Below are 17,567 nucleotides of genomic sequence, written 5' to 3' on the forward strand. Positions count from 1 at the left end.
TCGCTAGGAAAGCTTATATCAATGACAACACCCATTTATTTCAATATGGCCCAAAAGTCCGAATGATACCAGAGAGTTTCCAAGAGATGGAAGTCAAGTTGACAAAACTCAGTATAAATTGATAATTTATTCATAAATTTTTTCAAATTGATTTATTTTACAATGGTAAAATTATGTTGTAAGATAGATAAATTGTTATTTGGATGTTTGATGAAAACAGCAGACCCAGGACCTTATTGGGCACTTTAGGCCTTAGCTGGAGCAGCAGCTGCGGCAGCAGCCGGGGCAGCAGCCGGGGCTTCACCACCTTCCTCTCCCTCCTAGAGATTGAAACGTAATATTCAAGAATAATTTTCTTTCTGATTTAGAAAGATTGTCTAGCATGCAGTTAGATTACAAACATAAAGCTCCTGATCTTTTATAAAATATAGCAAATTCAGCACGTAGAAAATCAGGAGGAAAATTTTATGATTCTTAAGAAATAAATTCGGTCTTTTTAAAATATTTAAATTAATAGTATCTCAACGGTCTAAATCTAGTCCCCGGTGAGTGGCCTTCAAAGTTGAAGCCAATTTCTTACTTTCACATACAAATACGTATGGGAATTTTTCTGCACTCGTGATCGTTATGCTAAATATTTAAAAACTGAGAAGTTTTTCCGTATTATAAGATACCTTTCCGTATGGAGGGATTAATATACTAAATTTTTGTTTAAATAAATTTTTTCCTTGGAGCACTGTGAGCTGAGTCCGAGATCAATTTTGGAATTGGCTTCAAATAGCTCCATATAAAAAGGCCAACTTGTCAGGCGCTTGGTTTAAATGTTTCTTTGCAAAATATTGAATACAGCTATGGTACTAAGCTAAGTATAAGTTCTAAGTTTATAAAAAATTAGCCTATAACCATATATTTTCGAAGGTGTATTATACGAATTTTAATAACCACTGTGTAGGTTTCGTGATACGTTTCTATAACAAAGCCTTTTTATTAAATATTAAAATGAAATTATATTATTTTAAGTTTTTATAATCCTTGCAAAACTTTATTTTGAATTTTTCTTAATAATACTAACGCCTCATACTAGTGCTTAAAACAATTTATAGATAATTATGTTTATAAAATTTGTTTAAAAAACACAAAAAAAAATCTTCAAGCTGACTTTAATATTGCAACTTGACTCGTGACAAGCCTCGTGGTCCTCTCTTAAAAAAATAAATCACGCCCTCTAGAAAAGTTTTGAAAAACAAATGACAAATTTAACCCTTTAAGGACGAATGGGACCGGTGACCGGTGTCCCAAAAATAAAAACTATTTTTTCTGATTATTTAGAGAACAAAATAACTTTCTATAATCAAAAAAAAATGTTTTTTTTTGGGACATAGGTGTCCCACTCGTACTTAAAGGGTTAAGCAATTTTTTTTAAACAATTTTTTTGTTCAAAAACTCTATGATTTTGACATAAATACCAAAACCTATGTTTTAAGTTTCAATAATATTACACCAAAGAACACGCCCCCCAAATGGATCATGTAATATTTCCAATAAAGTATTGTTGACTCAAATGATCTATATGTTAAATAACAATTATGTTGTATCTTTCTGTGGTTAAAAACCTAAATAAAAAAATTAAAACCTAAAGACCTAAATTAGAAACGGACAACAAATCCTAAATGAAGGTTTCTGCTCAAAGGTTTTTTTAATATCCTCAAAATATCGAATTTCTAAAAGATCCACAAATTAATAGGAGGGAGTTTCTGGCAATTTTATGTTAGGAACGAACCTCACTCTAAAATAATTTTTAAAAAAATATACTAATAAAGAAAACTTTTGTCGTACAATTTGAAAAAAAAGTCTTGTCTTTGTAAATTAAATAGTTTTTAATGTCTAGACTTACTGTGGTAATCTAAAATTAAATGCTCACGAAGTGTTGGTTAAGCTTTTTAGTAGATCTTTGTTGTAGTCTGTCTAATGTAGGTTAGAGTTGCTAAGGTAGCGTTGTAAGAGTAAAGTTGTGAAAGTAAAGTTGTTTGAAAAATCTCAAGTAAGATGTATCATCATTTGATATTGTGTGCAACTTTTAGTATGTCACTTAAGATCCAGAAATCACCACAATAACCGCCCAAATTCCGTTTTCAATTTTTTATTATTTATCTCCATAGTTGATAATTTCGTAATCAGACATCCCAAGGGGCATTTTATATCTAAATATTGTATATCTCAAGAATATCCTAAAATACTTAACGTGAGCACAATTATTACTAAAGGAAACAATATGTAAAATATAATTAGTCCATAATATCTGAGAATGTATACTTCATATATTAGAAGAATATGAAAAAAATTTGGACTATTGAAATATTTTGGTTAATATGTAGATATTTTCTTTAAATAATATAACTCATATTTTCTGTCAGTGTAACCAAGTTAAAATTTAAACCAAAATTTAATTTAATTTAATCCAAAAATTTTGATATTTTTATTTTTGGTTAGCACTATTGTGGTATTTTATTCACTGAAAAGAAGACTTTCCACTTTTGAGTTTAACTACTAATTTTTTTTGAAAAAAAAAAATTTAATAGTTAAAAAAGTAGTAGTCAAAAGTGGAAGCTCTTTTTTTTAAAGAATATAGTACTCAATGTTATCGATCACCAGTAAAAAAAAATCTAAATTTTTTAGATTGACTATTTCGAAATAGTTGAAAAGGCTGTTGTAAAAAAATTAAATATTATTATTCAAAATTGAACATATCGTCTTAAAGAGTAAAAAAATACCTTCTAAGTTAAAAAAAGAGTAAGAAAAATCTTAACGTGTTCCCGAGATAGGGTACTTTAAAATTTTTGTTAAAAATCACAAGTGAGAAAAAATACGTTTATATAAATTTGTATGTATTTTAACATATATAAAGTTCACAAACATCTGATACTAAGAATTTTCCCCTGCATGAATCTCCGTGGATTGCCCCTAAAACTTTCTAATTGACCCATTGCTGAGGAAAACCCATACCAAGGGCCAAAAGCTTTGGAGAAAATTTGAGGTTTTTTTCAATTGAGACTAAGAAGCTGCCTCTGGCGAACACCAGAAAATTAAACATGTTTATGAAATTTTAATGAGAGGGAAAGACATCTAACTCTAGTTGTCTCACTCACTCAACAACAACATGTTTACTAAAGAAAAATTATTGTGGGTTTGTAAATATGTTTTCAAAATTGCCTATGAGGGTGTGCGAGATGATTAGATCTAGGTTTCACAAATTTCATTGAAATGGCAATAACATGTTTACAAAACAAAAGTTATTGTACGTTGAGGATATGCTCAGCGCACAATAACTTTTGTATGTAAACCAATTTTTAAAATTTCATATGAGAGAGAGCGAGATGACTAGATCTACATTTCATTCCTCTACATTTCATTCACAGGAAATTTTGAAAACATGTTTACAAATAAAAGTTATTGTGCGTTGGGCTTAATGCCTAGCGCACGATAACTTTTGTTTGTAAATATGTTTTCAAAATTTCCTGTGAAAGTGAGCGAGATGACTAGATCTACATTTCATTCACTTTCACTGAAATCTCAAAAATATGTTTACAAAACAAAAGTTATTGTGCGTTGAGCATAATTCACAATAATTATGGATGTGAATTTGACATTTTTAATGAAAATGACAGAAATCTAGTTTTAGTCGTCTCACTTTCATACACAAGCATTTAGATGAGATCCTTTACAATCTCAGCTTCTGTAGTCTGTTTCAAAAATATGTTCCCAAAACAAAATCAGTTGTGCGTCACCTATTAAATTCAGCTAGAGTTCTGTTGTTGATTGTAACCATTGTAACTGTAGAAATTGTGAGTGTTCAATATACCAAAGAAAAGTTGAAGCGGTGTTGGGAGAATACATGTCATTAGATCAATTACTGTCAATTTTGCATACAGTTGCAAGAAAACTTGAATGCCGAAAAGACTCTTTTTTATATTTATTAAAGATCCTCCTGATTATATCTACGTGCTAAAAAATCCAAAAGCATTTTCTGATCACTTCTAAGTAGCAATTCTAAGCGATTATACCTTCCTGCAATTTTTTCGATCTAAATTTCTGATTCTTTCGCTATAATTCTCAAAACTATAATTATATTATTTTTTTTTTGTAGAAAAAGAATTAAATAATATTGAAACCAATTACGAGGAAGAAAAGAATATTGATTTAGTCGCCGATTTTCATATATTTCTGATGTTTTGAAACGTCGAATATCTCTTTTCCTTCCATATCAATTTTTATCATACTTGTATTTTATTATCTTTCTTGACATTTAAGATGAGAATAAAATATAATCTTATTACTTTTTAATTTATCTTTGTTACAAGAGACAAAAAAAGAATTTTGCGTGATAGTTATCTTTTTTCAGTGTGGGTGGAAAATTAAGTATTTATAGTGATATTCATTCATGCTTCAACACCTTCGGCTTCCTCCTTTACCTTAGCGTCGCCTGGCTTGCCCTTCGACCAATCGGGTTTTTTCTGTAAATTTTGGAAAATAAAAAAATGGGTTAAATGTATAAATATGTGAAAGATTTTTTTTTTTGGATAATTATAGAGATTCACCTCCTTCTCTTCCTCCTCGAGGGTGAACTCCTTCTTTTTAACAACTTTGAGCTGGTTGCGGAAGTTGAATTCAGCGGCCTTCTTTTGCAATTTGGCGAACTTGTTCTCATACTTGGACACCTTCTTCAGCGTTGGCTTAACGCTGCAAAAATGTATTAGATTATTTTTTAAAGTTTGATATTCATCGAAAAAGGAAAGTTATTCGAAGAGATACTAACAATTTACCGCGGAGGTCATTGACTTGAGCATTGAGTTCAGAGATCTGTGGAAATTTTATTAAATGTTAGAGATATTTTGTGTTGTACATTTTTCAACAGAAAATTATACACAAATATTAACGATTTTTGAAAAAAAAATTATTCAGATCTACAGATATTACAAACTATAAGCTCTTTTTTTCTAGGGCACGGAAATAGGAAAAATCATCGAAGCCTTTGTGTACAAAGTGTGCAGCACAGAAAACTTTAGCACTCATGCAAAATGACACGGATTGTTTAAATTGACGTCATATACTCTACAGTTCCCATTACAAATATTGAGTCACACAATACATTTGAAGCTTATTGCATTTAGTAATATTTATCGGGTTAGACGAGAAATTGGGTTAAATTGAAGGAGAGACAGCCTGACTTTTCCAAAGAAATAGTTTTCATTTCATATCAATTATTAAGATAGGATAGATAAGATTCAGACAGAGTTTCGACCCCTTTACACAGGGGGATAGAATATTGTTATTTCTTGGACTTATGAAACATTCTTTCTCAGGAAATGGATTTCGTTCCAATGTATAAAAAAGGTAAAACACATCTTTACTATTTACTGCTTGGGATCTCTTCGCTTTTTTTTACTTTAGATACATTAATTTCATAATAAATAAAAAATTTTATTTCATTCAAAATATCAGAGTTTTCATTAAAAAAAAACAACGAAGGTACTGCACAGTATGGCACGTGTAGTTTTAATGTGTCCACAGATGGTTTATCATCATAAATTAAAGAAAAAACTTTTTCTTCAAAAACAGTTCTCATGTAATTCATTGTATGCACTTAACATAAAAAATTAAAGAAAAAAAAATAAGTAAAACAAAATTATAATAATTCCAATTGAGATATCGTGTGTGTATAAATATGTGTGTATATTGGTTTTTACAAAATTTTTGTTGTAAACCTCTTTTTTGTTCAGATCACTTATTATTTAGAAACAAAAACAGAATTAAACAGTTTTTTTTTAAGAATCGTTATTGAAGCGTGAAGTGATATTTCGACATTAGGTTTAAAATTATAAAAAAAAATATAAATTATTATTCACTCAATAGAAGCAAAAATAATTTCTTTTTACAAATTCTTTCTGAGCATAATGATGTGCCATACTGCTGAACGCGTTTTGATATCTCTCTTAAAACCAAAAAAAGTGCAATTAATAACTGACTTGTGGCTGTTGAGAGTTGTGAGAAAACCAGTTTTCAAAAATCTGCTTACATTCTTTTGTTTTTCGCAAAATAATTAGAAAGTATAAATTTTGGCAAAATATTTTCGAAATTCAACATCATGCGATTGATTTTAATTGTATTTTGACTCTCGAGAAATTCGAAAGTAGAATTCTTTTTTTTTCGAAACTTAAAAATGACATAAAAAGACACAGTGATAAATTTTATGTATTTGGTTAAGTGAGGAATAAATTAAAACAATTGGTCAAATATTAAACTACTCTTTACCAAAAAAAAAAAGAAACTTAAAACGAGGTATCAGAAAAAAAACGTTTTGTAGTTTTTTCTATTTCTTCGATACCAAAACACAGAAAATATCACGTTCATTATTTCGATAAATTAATGAGAAAAAAAATCGAGAATACGCAATGAAAATCTAAACATTGTTGACAAAATTATTTACAATTAGGAAAAAACTAAACCCATATTTATGGTAAATTCAATGATTAATAAAAATGATGGAGATGTTGAAAACGAAAGGCGCAACATAAAATTTGATTAAGTGTGCGAGTTTACAAAAATTAGGGTTAGATATATTTTTCGTTAATCATCTCTATTGAATCTTTATTCAACAATGGAGCGCTCTATTCAATAAGGATTTTTTTTTATTTTATTCACTGAACAAAAAAGTATGGTTTTTAAAAGTTTTTAATCATAGAGGTAAAAAAAATAAAATAAAGAAAAAACTGGATGGATTTATATATAATAAACAAAAAAAAAAGATTTTCTTTAAAAAGAAAACAAAATGGGTGGGTAGTAAATTTCAAGAAAGTTCTTTGGTGTGTCTTTTGCAGTACCTCCCAATCTCTTTTGCGCACTTCGAATTCCAGATCCCATTTCTGATCTTCACATAAATACATTCGGTTGAAATAATCTGTACAGATTTCCTTGAGGTCCTCTACGGAGTACAATAACAAACAGTTACTATCACATTTCAATATTAATGCAAAATTTTGAGTTTTTTGTATTCTTGTGATTTCATGTGATGCAAATCGTTTTAATTTAATTTTTTTTTCAGAATTTTGGGGTAGATCCCAAAAAGTAATACTAACTTTTTAGAATTTATTATTAAATATTTTGGCTAAATTAAAGTCATCCCGCTTGCAGTGTTTTATTAAAAAAGATAAAACGTAAAAAAGTTAAAATTCAACCAAAAATGTGCGAAGGATTTCATATCATATCTTTTGTTTGTTTCCAAATACTAAAAAAAGTCAATTATCAAATTCAAATTCCATAAATAAAATTCTTTTGTTTTTGCTCTGGTGATAAAAAATGTCAAATTAAATGCGAAAATACAAAAGAAAGAAAATCGGATGCACAGCCACTTTAATTTTGAATAGTGGATAGCAAATTTGAGGTTACCTCAACCCGTTTCTTGGCTTCGATTACTTCTAAATCATATTTGTCACTCTCCAAATTCTTTATCCGATTCCAATATTCCTGACAGAGTGTTTGCAGTTCGGCTATATTGATTTTATATAAAAGATACAATATTGTTTATTAAATTCTATTGTTAATATATTAGGCGTTTATATGATACTTTTAGTATCAATGAAAATATCTCGATATTAAGTTGTCTCCCCTTTTCTGTTTTTACCAAGTTCTAAAATTAAAAATTGATCGGTGTAATGTCAAAAAAAAACTAACAGCAGTGGAGCAATTACTTTAATTCTAGTTGCAATAACACAGTCAATCACCATGTCATCGATGATCCCAACCTCAGCCTACATTACACTTATACCTATCTTTCACCCAAAAAATACAAAACATTATTTTCAAAAAAATAAGTACAGCCAAGAAGCATATAAACAAAAATAGCATATATGATAATTGAGTTACATCTGTGAGGCTGTACAAAAATGTTGGAAAAAATAATGAAAAAAATGTGAAAAATTACTTATATAATATTATGGAATGATTTTCAGAGATTATTAAAAAAAAAAAAAACGTTGCTGCTGCCGATGAGTATACAAAAAAATTAAAAAAAATTTTTGAAAATCCTTGCCTCCATGTCCTTTCGAGACACTTCATATTCATAATCGTATTTCTGCTCTTCCAATCGATTAATACGTTCATGATATTGACGGCACATGTTGGTAACAACCTCTACATCGTAATATAAGCATTAGAGAAAGTTCAGTGAGATAATTAGCATTTTTTGTGAAAATTTTCTCAAAAAAAAAATGTCTAAATGTGTCCGAAATGTAGAAAAATTATCGAAAAAAACCATTCCAATAATTTTATAATTAGTGTTTAGTGGTAAGTAATCAAAAAGTTGTAAAAAAAATATATAAAACGTCTAATTAAGGCGAGAGTTGGCGAAGACGAGAGACATTTTTGGCAACACCAAAATTTACTGAAAAATTTTATTTTGTTGTAAATTAAAGATACTTTAAAAATAAAGAAGATTTTTTTTTAGCATAGAAGATAGAGAGAATTGCTCAACAGCGACGACACTATACGAACAAATCACAATGTAAAGTTTAAAAAAAAAGAAAACATATTTTGTAAAACAAAAAATTCTTCCGCTGTAGCCAATAGCAGTGATAGAGAGAGATAGAGTTGAGAGAAGAGTGAAATTTTTTTTATGTGAAGATACCTCAAAGTCCTTATATTTCACGAGCAATTCCAAGTCGTATTTCTTATCCTCCAAACCACTAATTCTTTCATGGTATTGGTTGCAAATCGTTCTAACGTTGTCTATTTTGTATATCAATTTTCATCATTAATCAATGTAATAAAAAGAATGAAAATATAATTTTGAAAGTGTCTGTGATAGATAAAATTTTGAAATATTTAAATGGATGAAAGAAGAAAAATTATAATATCAAAATGAAATTGGAGTGGATAGGAGAGCAAAGTCCTCATTACCTTCACTGGCGTTATCCAAGTCCTTTGGTTTGCCACATCGCTCCTCAATGATGCGTCGGCGTTCAGCGGCTTTGCGTTCCTGCTCCTTCTTCAATTCCTCAGCGGCCTTTTTGCGCAGCAACAACTACAATTGTGTCACAAAAACCAATCCCCATATTACCATTCTGCCTATTAAGTCATTTCCAAGTATGTTATAGGACTCACGCGAAGTTTCTTCTTCCTCTCTGGAGTCATGAAACCCTTCTTGGCCTTCTTGGCTTTGGAGGCCTCCTCCATGCGCTTGCGCACTTCCGCGCGCTTGCGCTCAATTTCGGCCTGTTTGGCCTTCTTTGCCTATTAAATATAATAAACATTATAATTAAAATACCTTACGATTTTGCAACATTCACATATGATGAGAACATTCTCTTAAAGCACTCCTAGATAATCTAAAATAGACTCTATCTTCCCGTATCCACTATACATCCACAATGCTTCTCTACTAAGTAATACCTCCTCAACGCTCTGAGTCTGAAAAGAGAAGAATACAGAAGAACAGTTAGAATACGTATATATAAAAAGGAACGTAATAATGAAACATATAAAATTACAATGATTTAAAAGGACAATATCATCTGAGACAGACAAAATGAAGCCATAAAAAATAGAATATCGCAAAAGATGGGAAAGCCTGGGTACCTAGGGCAAAATATAAAAAGCCAAAAATTTCAGGATAAAAGAAACAGAGGCTTTAAATTTTCCAATAGATATACTTTATAAAACTTCTTAAATGTTTAAATTTTTAGGAAATACGAATTAGGAATGGAAAATAGAAAATATTAAAAATTTCATCCTTTTTTATTATAGTATTTCTCTTGCATCAATTTTGATATTAATTTTAATATAAATTTTTATAAACTAATTATGTAAAATTTATACGATGTAGGCTTCACACATATGTTTGAGCCATATGGCTTGACTTCTCTATTTTCTTATTACCAGATAAGATTTTTGGGAAAATTTGACTTTACTTTAAGTATTAAGGGCAAACAATGGTCTATTGAATTTCGAAAAACCAATAAAATTATTCAAATTATTCGAGAACTGTACTAATATCCCAGTCTAAAGCCCCCGTGTTTCTGAATATAATCTGCACATTTGTCTCCAGTTTGCCTTTAGTGTCTTTGTTAAACCAATGAAGTTTTCAAGCCAAAAACGGTATTTTAAAAATGACTTCAAAGATTTCATTTGAATATAGGATATAATGGTTTGCTACATAGAGGATTAAATTTCCCATCAACAAACTATCCTGAATGGATAATACTTTTCCTAATATTTTTTCGTAAATGATCTTTCTCAGGATATCTGAAAGCTCATAAAAAGTTAAAACTACATTTTGTTACATTTTGCCCCAGGTACAAAATGAATAAAAGTAGACAGTACAAAAAATTGTTGTTCTTCTAATTTAAAAATGTTTTCCAATTTCTCGTCTCAGTTAATCAAAATTAAAAAAATAAGGGTACAATGTTCACTATTTGGTATTCATAACGCGTAATGCTCATTCTTTGAAAATGTCTATCGACAAATACTTATTTAAAAACTCGTTTTTGAAAGAATTTGTTTTTTAAAAAAGATCACTAGCATCAAACTAAATAAAGGAAAAAATAATTATAAAAATATGAATATATCTGATATGATAATGATTGTAAATTCTGATATTTTATGTGAACCAGATTGTTTTTTAAATTCAAATTAAACGATGGATCTGGTTCAATGTTATTCAATGAATATACTAGTAGAGTATTTCAGATTCATAAAATTTATGTAAATAAAAAATGATGATTAAATCAACTCGCAAAAATCCTAATTTTTCACATCTTTCAGAGAAAAAAAAACAGTTACTGGCCAAGTGCCAAGAACCGTAACACCCACGACAACCGCTTTCTACTAAACCCACATGGACAGGAATAAATGCTTCAAATTGTGATGATTATCTAAAATTATCCTATCCAGTGGAAGATTCTTGCAAAAAATATTCATTAAGAAATTCATATTCCTGAAAATGAGTTTCTATGAATTTTTTAAACTTCAAAGACGATCTACATAACCTTAATCAAGACTTTAAACAATTTATACATTTAACAGAATTGTTAGAAATAAAATGGATTTCTGTACAATTTTTAGCTAAATCACACACAGAAGCTGACAATAGAGCAACATGCAAAAAAAGCTCCACACAAAACAATGTAAGACGATACCATTTTTCTGTAAATGGAACATTTGATACTCACTAAAATAATCATTTCAAAAATATTCATTGAAAAAATATAATAAAAATTTTCAAGCAGTTTTTTTTATCGTCTCGCTTTTTGTGCTTCTTGTGATGTTTTTTCACTTCAAATTAATAATTATTAGATCGCTATCTAAGTCACTAATCTAAAAAAAAGGCTAAAAAATACTCTGTCAAAACCAAACTACTTTTTCTAAAATCAAAAAAAAAATAATTTTAAAAGTTATTTTTCAAATTGTTCTATTGAAAATAAAAATCTAGATTAAATTGGCTTTCTAAATGAATTTTCTTCTAAAATATTTAAGCACAACGTAAGGAAGCACAGTAGAAACGATATTTACCTATTTGAGAGAGCATCGAGGTTCCATATATCGCGATCGACGTTTCCCATGTCATTACTGATAAGCGATGTTTCCGCCGATTCAGATGTAAATGCAGGATATGTGAAGGATTAGAAAGAAATATATAAGTACTCTGAACTTAATTTTCGCTCAGGCTCAGGGTCTTAGCTTAAAAAAATATTTTGACGAACGATACCAACCTCACCTCATCATCAGCCATGGTTTAAGGGGTGATGAATATAAAAGCAAGAAGTACTGAAAGAAAAGAGAAAATAGCACTCAAGGAGAGAAAATTACATATATTATATATATATGAGGTAGAAAGATCATGAACGTTTAAAAAATAGTTCACAATGCTCTGAGCATTTTTTTCACTACGCTGAAAGAGTGGGAAATATTTTGAACAAGACAGAAATAGAATATCTTCACGCGACGACCGACACCTAATTTGGACGCCGAGCGTTGTGCGAAAAATGATATCTTGTTACAAAACTTCCGAATTGTAGCTTAGAAGATCGGTCTGAATATATTCCAGTTTATTTTAAATTTTAACAATTTTTTTTTCTTATTTAGCAATCTCTTTTTTTTGACACTTAACACCATAATCCAAAAATCTGAAATTCTTCAAGAATCACTATTTCAACAAATTATCAACATTTATCCTTGGATGAAGATGTTTCTTATATGCAATTAATTAGTTGCAAAATCTTGATGGTGCAGAAATTCGAGAGATATTATTTCCGTTTTCCCCCGAACTGACGATATGGGTGCGGCACTAGATTTATAAATAGCCTTTATATAATCCAAAAAGACTGAATCACTTGCATTCACTCTCTGAAATTTTCACTGATCGTTGACGATCAATCCTTATCTCACAGCTCGATCATTTCCGTACTCCGTATATTAAATAATTATGATGAATTAAGGGCCTCATGATGCACAAACTCACCTCAAGAAATAATTTCTAAAAGGGAAAACCGCGATCAGACGAGCTTGACGGACTGATCTATCCGACGGTTTACGGCTGACTGTATTCCACCGTTGAGGAGATCGTCAAAGATCGCACCGTCACGCATGATCCTCATAGCTCTGGGCACCGCGCTAAAAATGGACCGCCAACAAAAATAGATCACCAATAAGTTTCTCTAAACCCGCCATTGTGGCACATAAAATAACACATTTCACTCAAGAATTCTCTGTAGTGTAAGCGGATAACTCTCTCGGGTGGATATCCAGCATAATTTCCTTCGTGCATTTGTCATCCCACAATTGTACATAATCTATACATCAACACTTACGATAACAAAATTGACATTTCTCATGGATTTTCACCCATAAGAAAGTGAAATACAAAAAAAAGAACACCTAAAAATTTCCAGATTTTGAAAAAAGTTTACCATATCACATTAAAATTCTGTTAATTTGCGAAATTAAATGCGGAATCGAATAGTCTTACATGTATAAATTAATTTATATATATTCCCTGTCTCCCTTGTCTAATTATTTATTTCGATTGACGTCAAAAGTTTTTGGCATGCAGCAGTATTACGTGCAAAAATGTGGAATGTAAACACAATGTGCAAATATTTTACGAAAAAAATGAGTAATATAACTAAAATGGAGTAATCCGCGTACTATAAGTATTGATTTCCTTTCCACATTGAAAGTGTCTACGATAGATGACACTCTATTTGGATAAAATGTTGTTGGTGTTCGAAAATTCAAACTAAATTTTCTAGCAAAATTTTGAGAAAATGCAAAGTGAAATTGATAAATAGTCGCTCGATGATTATGAATTTTTCAAATGGTTTACACATTATTTAGTGGTTTGATTTTTCGCACATTAACGTCTGTGTGACATCAAAGACTGTCAATGTTGATACTCGTGACACTTCAAAATTCGATCAGTAATCATGTAGTAAGCCTTTTTTTATCAAACTAGAACCAATCTCCGGTTGTATTTTCTCTTTAGGAACAATTACACCGGTACACAGAAATGGTTATAGGAGACGAAGGGGGAGGTTTCAAGTAGCTGAATTTTTCTTTTAATACGTATTTGCCAAATATTTATGAACCTTATTCAAGTTAATTAATTCCAGCTAGTTACCTTGGATATTGGCCATTCAAAACTGTACAACACACTTCTCATATTAACTTACTATCCGAAAATTTTATTTTTTTTTTCATCAGTGCATTGCTGAAACTGCCCTACTCTCCACTACACCAGTAAAAGTTAAATACGATCCATATTTTCTCAAAGTTCATATCTCCACTGTTTCGTTTTAAATATATTGTGATAGTCCGTGAAAGAATATCACATTTTATTACTTTCAAAAGAATCAATTTTTGGAATTTTTAAAATTCGTCACTGCATTCTACTGTTAAATTGGAAAAAAAAACTTTAAACCCGGTAACCCACTCAACTTTCAAAGATTAAAAAAACTTTTCTACCCACAAATTGATTTTTTTTTGTAGACCAAAGCTCCGAGAGTTCTGGAATATTCTGGGGGTCTGAACAAAAATGCTTTATCTACAAAGACTTTTCGGAAATTCGGAAATAATTCCAGGTGTAAAAGCTGAAACTCCTCTTCCAGAAAGAAAAATATAACATTTCGGAATGACACCGGACAAAGTAGTAAAATGGCGCCCATAAGAGGGTTATTTTCCATGGCCTTAACTAATGGAGAAGATTTTATTACAGGACAAACGTATATGTGTATGTGGTTAAAGGAATCACTTGCCGAAATCGAATGAGGAACGTAGCCGTTCGTAAGGAGCTAAGAGTCGAGGAGTTGCTTCTTCGGGTTGAGGTTGAGAGATCACAACTTCAATGGTATGGGCATGTTCAGCACATGAATTAGAGAAATATTACCCAGAAAAGCTATGCAAGCTATTGTGACTAGGACGAGGTGGCTGAATCAAATTCAGGATCTTGCCTTGGAGCGCCTTGGAATCGAATCCGAATAACTTCCTGAAGTTGAGGAGGACCGGCTGGCATGGGCTGCTAACCTAGATGTCCTAAACTCGCTACCCCAATAGGGATAAGCGGTTGAAAATGATGATGATTCTACACAAGATTTAATCGGTAATTCCACAATTTATACTAAAAGTATTATTATCTTCATACCACTTACCAGATAAGCTTTTGGTAGCTCAGATTCATTACAGGTGACTCGGAATACAGCTTGCAACTCGGAATGAGTGAAAATTCGATTGTGAGTTGAATTTTGGGGGTCAAAAATCATGTCGTTCAAGCCGTGTTCGCGGCGGAAGGAATGAAATTGTCTTGATGCGATTCTTTACCCTTAAAATTCAACTCACAGTCGAATTTTTATGGATTCCGAATTACAAGAACTTCGAAGTCGCTCATAAAGAATCTCGTCTACTATGCTACTAGGTTTATCTGAGTTTATCACTGGTAATTTTGTTTTTTAAAGAGTTTGAGTACAGAAGACACAAGAAAGACAAAGAAAGGGTCGGGGTACATGAGGTAGCTGAGGTAGAGTGGGAACGGATGCGATATATCACTAGAAAGGTCTCGACTCAATCTAACATACAATATATTAAAATATCCTCGAAATCACTTCATAAACACCGAAAATACAATCCGGTCAAGAAGTTTTTGATTATAACTCTGATCAGGGAACATCGAGGTAGAATTGCAAGCCACTTTTGGAAAGGTCTTAATCTCAGCTACACAACATCTTGCAATTTAATTAAAAAAAAAATATCGTTTAATTTTCTTTGGCATCGAATTTTCGAAAATACATTTTTCGATTAATAAAACGTTCGGCTAAATCGGATGAAGTTGGGGTATTCAGAAGAGTTGCAGCATTTAAGAGAGTTTTCAAATCACTGAAGTTTTTCAAATTCTAACAATTTCAAAATTAAATTTTTGACCCCTTATAGCTCGTGTCAGGGGGATCGGTGGAGCTTAAGTTTTTTTTTAATTGAAGGCTTTTAGGTCCAGCTAATTCATACCAAAATTCGATCCCGATCGGTGCCATAGAGGCTGAATTATTGAAAAAAAAATTTGGGGGTGTTTCAAAATGGTGGAAAGGGGGTTGAGATTGGGTCTGACATCACCAACCTCTAGCGACACAACATAGGGGTTCACGGGACATTCACGAAAATCGATTTTCAGCGCCTATGATATTCATGATCATGAGTGTCAAAACGTATAGATCCAAAATACATATACTTAGGGTGGAGTAACCACTTATCGCCACTTTTAGGAAAAAGTGAAATTATTTTAATTATAATTTTTAAACCCATTATTATAAAGTAACTTAAATTTGAATCAAAGTTACTTAGATATGTTGTGTATAGATACATCAAACTAATAGTCCCTCAATTTAACGATGGATTACTTAAAAAAATATATTTTTAATAAAAATTCAAAAATAACCACTTCTCGCCACCTACTTGAAAAGGCCCAAACTCAATTATTTTGGACAATATTATTAAAAAAATATATTCAACGTTGCTTTTTCTTCCTGATATCCCTTTTTATTGCTCATATTATATGATTTTTCTTCGATTTAACGATAGGTGGCGAGAAGTGGTCACTGGCGAGAAGTGGTGACACCACCCTACCATTTTTCTATTTTAGCATCTGCAATGTAACTGTTCTCACACTAGGCAGTGCGGTTTGTTTAGTTTATTCTTTATGGCATTCTTTCCTGAAGTATATTCTTAAACGGTCTTCAAACTAGAGGTTAATCCCAGTTCATGAAGGTCTCAAAATCCTAAATAGTGTGGTTTAACTCAAATTACAATATATTTAATTATCAAAAACTTTTATAAGTACTTGCGAATCTAAGAATAAGGGAGGCGACTTTGCATCCTACTACCCGAACACGCAATCTCACGCTCTCTACCTCATCACTTTGTACTTCTACACCCTAACACGGTCACCGAGAGAATAATTGGGCTCTCTCACAAACACTACCCCTAAGTAGGGGAATGTGCCCATGCTTTACACGGTCCCAAGCTTTACAATGACTAAATTTTTCGTATGTTTTTCAATAAATGTGACTCATCTTTTCTATATTTTAAAAACTAGGGGAAAGTGTCTTGTTTATAAAATATATTGCGGAGTCGTATTTATCCAGAAACATAGGAAAAATTTAGTCGTTGTAAAGCTTGGGACTGTGCAAAGCATGGGCACTTTCCCCTAACAAAGTGCTCGAATAGCCGGATCCGCCAGAGGAGGGCACCACTGCTACCAATTGAAATGGGAGCTCCTATAAGGGGTTAAGGTGAAGTACGGCATCTTTGAAAGTGGGGTACATTTGAAATTGGGATTTTTCACCTATTTTTAAATAAAATTGAGCCGTATCGAGATTTAGTTCAGGTGCACAAACAGATTGAGAAGCAAAATTACATTATGATATGGCCAGTTCAACTTAAACATAGGAGACATAATTCCAATTTCAAAGGTGCCCCACTTTCAAAGGTGCCACACCTCCCTCTATTTAACGGTGCCAGAGAGTGATTCCACAATATAAAGCAATTTTATTACTTTTTCTTCTAATCTAATGGGTCATTTGTCCTTAATAATCGAATTCTAAGTTATTTTTTTTCCAAAAAATCTTGATTGATAAGAATTTAGAGCAGTTACGCCATATGGTTAAGCATTAGATCTGAAGCCCGTATTAGTTGATTGTCTCTTTGAATTGAGAAAACTCTCAATGTATCACTACATATGAGGCCTTTTACTTGAATCACTGTCCAATAATTCGAATAATTTATTGGACCATAATAATATACCGTCGTTGCGGGTGACTTTGCACTCGGGGGGTGACTTTGCACTCTGCTGTTTGTGAGACTTTGGACAATTCTAGCACTTATTGATAGTCTTCGCCGATCCGGTCTACCATGTCAAAGTATATAGGGATATGTTAAGTACCAAGTAAGGTACAATGATCCTCAAAAGGATTCTTGTAGTTTCAGTAATAGTCAATGAAATCCTAGTATAGGTATTTCGTCAAAAAACGACTCCG

The 17,567-nt window shown here is 31.3% G+C and overlaps 1 protein-coding gene and 1 long non-coding RNA gene across 12 annotated transcripts; one reads left to right on the forward strand and one right to left on the reverse strand.

The window, feature by feature from the left end:
- Positions 1-107: 107 nt before the first annotated feature.
- LOC129805316 (troponin I) lies at positions 108-12,658 on the reverse strand. Of its 11 annotated transcripts, none has more exons than XM_055853146.1 (10): positions 12,512-12,607; positions 11,768-11,817; positions 9,445-9,462; positions 9,157-9,285; positions 8,953-9,076; positions 7,444-7,544; positions 4,814-4,857; positions 4,596-4,737; positions 4,470-4,511; positions 108-320 (listed from the first exon to the last, which is right to left on the reverse strand). In XM_055853146.1, the coding sequence occupies exons 2-10, from the start codon at positions 11,780-11,782 to the stop codon at positions 246-248; spliced, it is 690 nt and encodes a 229-aa protein (XP_055709121.1). In that variant the 5' UTR covers positions 11,783-11,817; positions 12,512-12,607; the 3' UTR covers positions 108-245. The 11 variants fall into 11 exon arrangements, with proteins under 11 accessions (XP_055709121.1, XP_055709119.1, XP_055709118.1 ...); XM_055853144.1 differs by lacking the exon at positions 7,444-7,544 and adding an exon at positions 8,087-8,187; XM_055853143.1 differs by lacking the exon at positions 7,444-7,544 and adding an exon at positions 6,879-6,979 and having other exon boundaries at positions 12,512-12,606.
- Positions 12,659-13,732: 1,074 nt separating this feature from the next.
- LOC129805325 (uncharacterized) lies at positions 13,733-14,643 on the forward strand. The gene is made up of 3 exons (XR_008752086.1): positions 13,733-13,972; positions 14,038-14,194; positions 14,264-14,643. It is a non-coding gene; the product is annotated as an uncharacterized LOC129805325 (long non-coding RNA).
- Positions 14,644-17,567: the final 2,924 nt, after the last annotated feature.

Source organism: Phlebotomus papatasi, chromosome 3, assembly GCF_024763615.1.
Source record: "Phlebotomus papatasi isolate M1 chromosome 3, Ppap_2.1, whole genome shotgun sequence".
NCBI lineage: Eukaryota > Metazoa > Arthropoda > Insecta > Diptera > Psychodidae > Phlebotomus > Phlebotomus papatasi.

Coding starts and splice junctions, on each gene's coding strand:
- LOC129805316 (XM_055853146.1), bottom strand. Junction 4,738..4,813: donor AATGACCTCCGCGGTAAATT/GTTAGTATCTCT, acceptor ACATTTTTGCAG/CGTTAAGCCAACGCTGAAGA. Junction 321..4,469: donor GCAAGCCAGGCGACGCTAAG/GTAAAGGAGGAA, acceptor TTCAATCTCTAG/GAGGGAGAGGAAGGTGGTGA.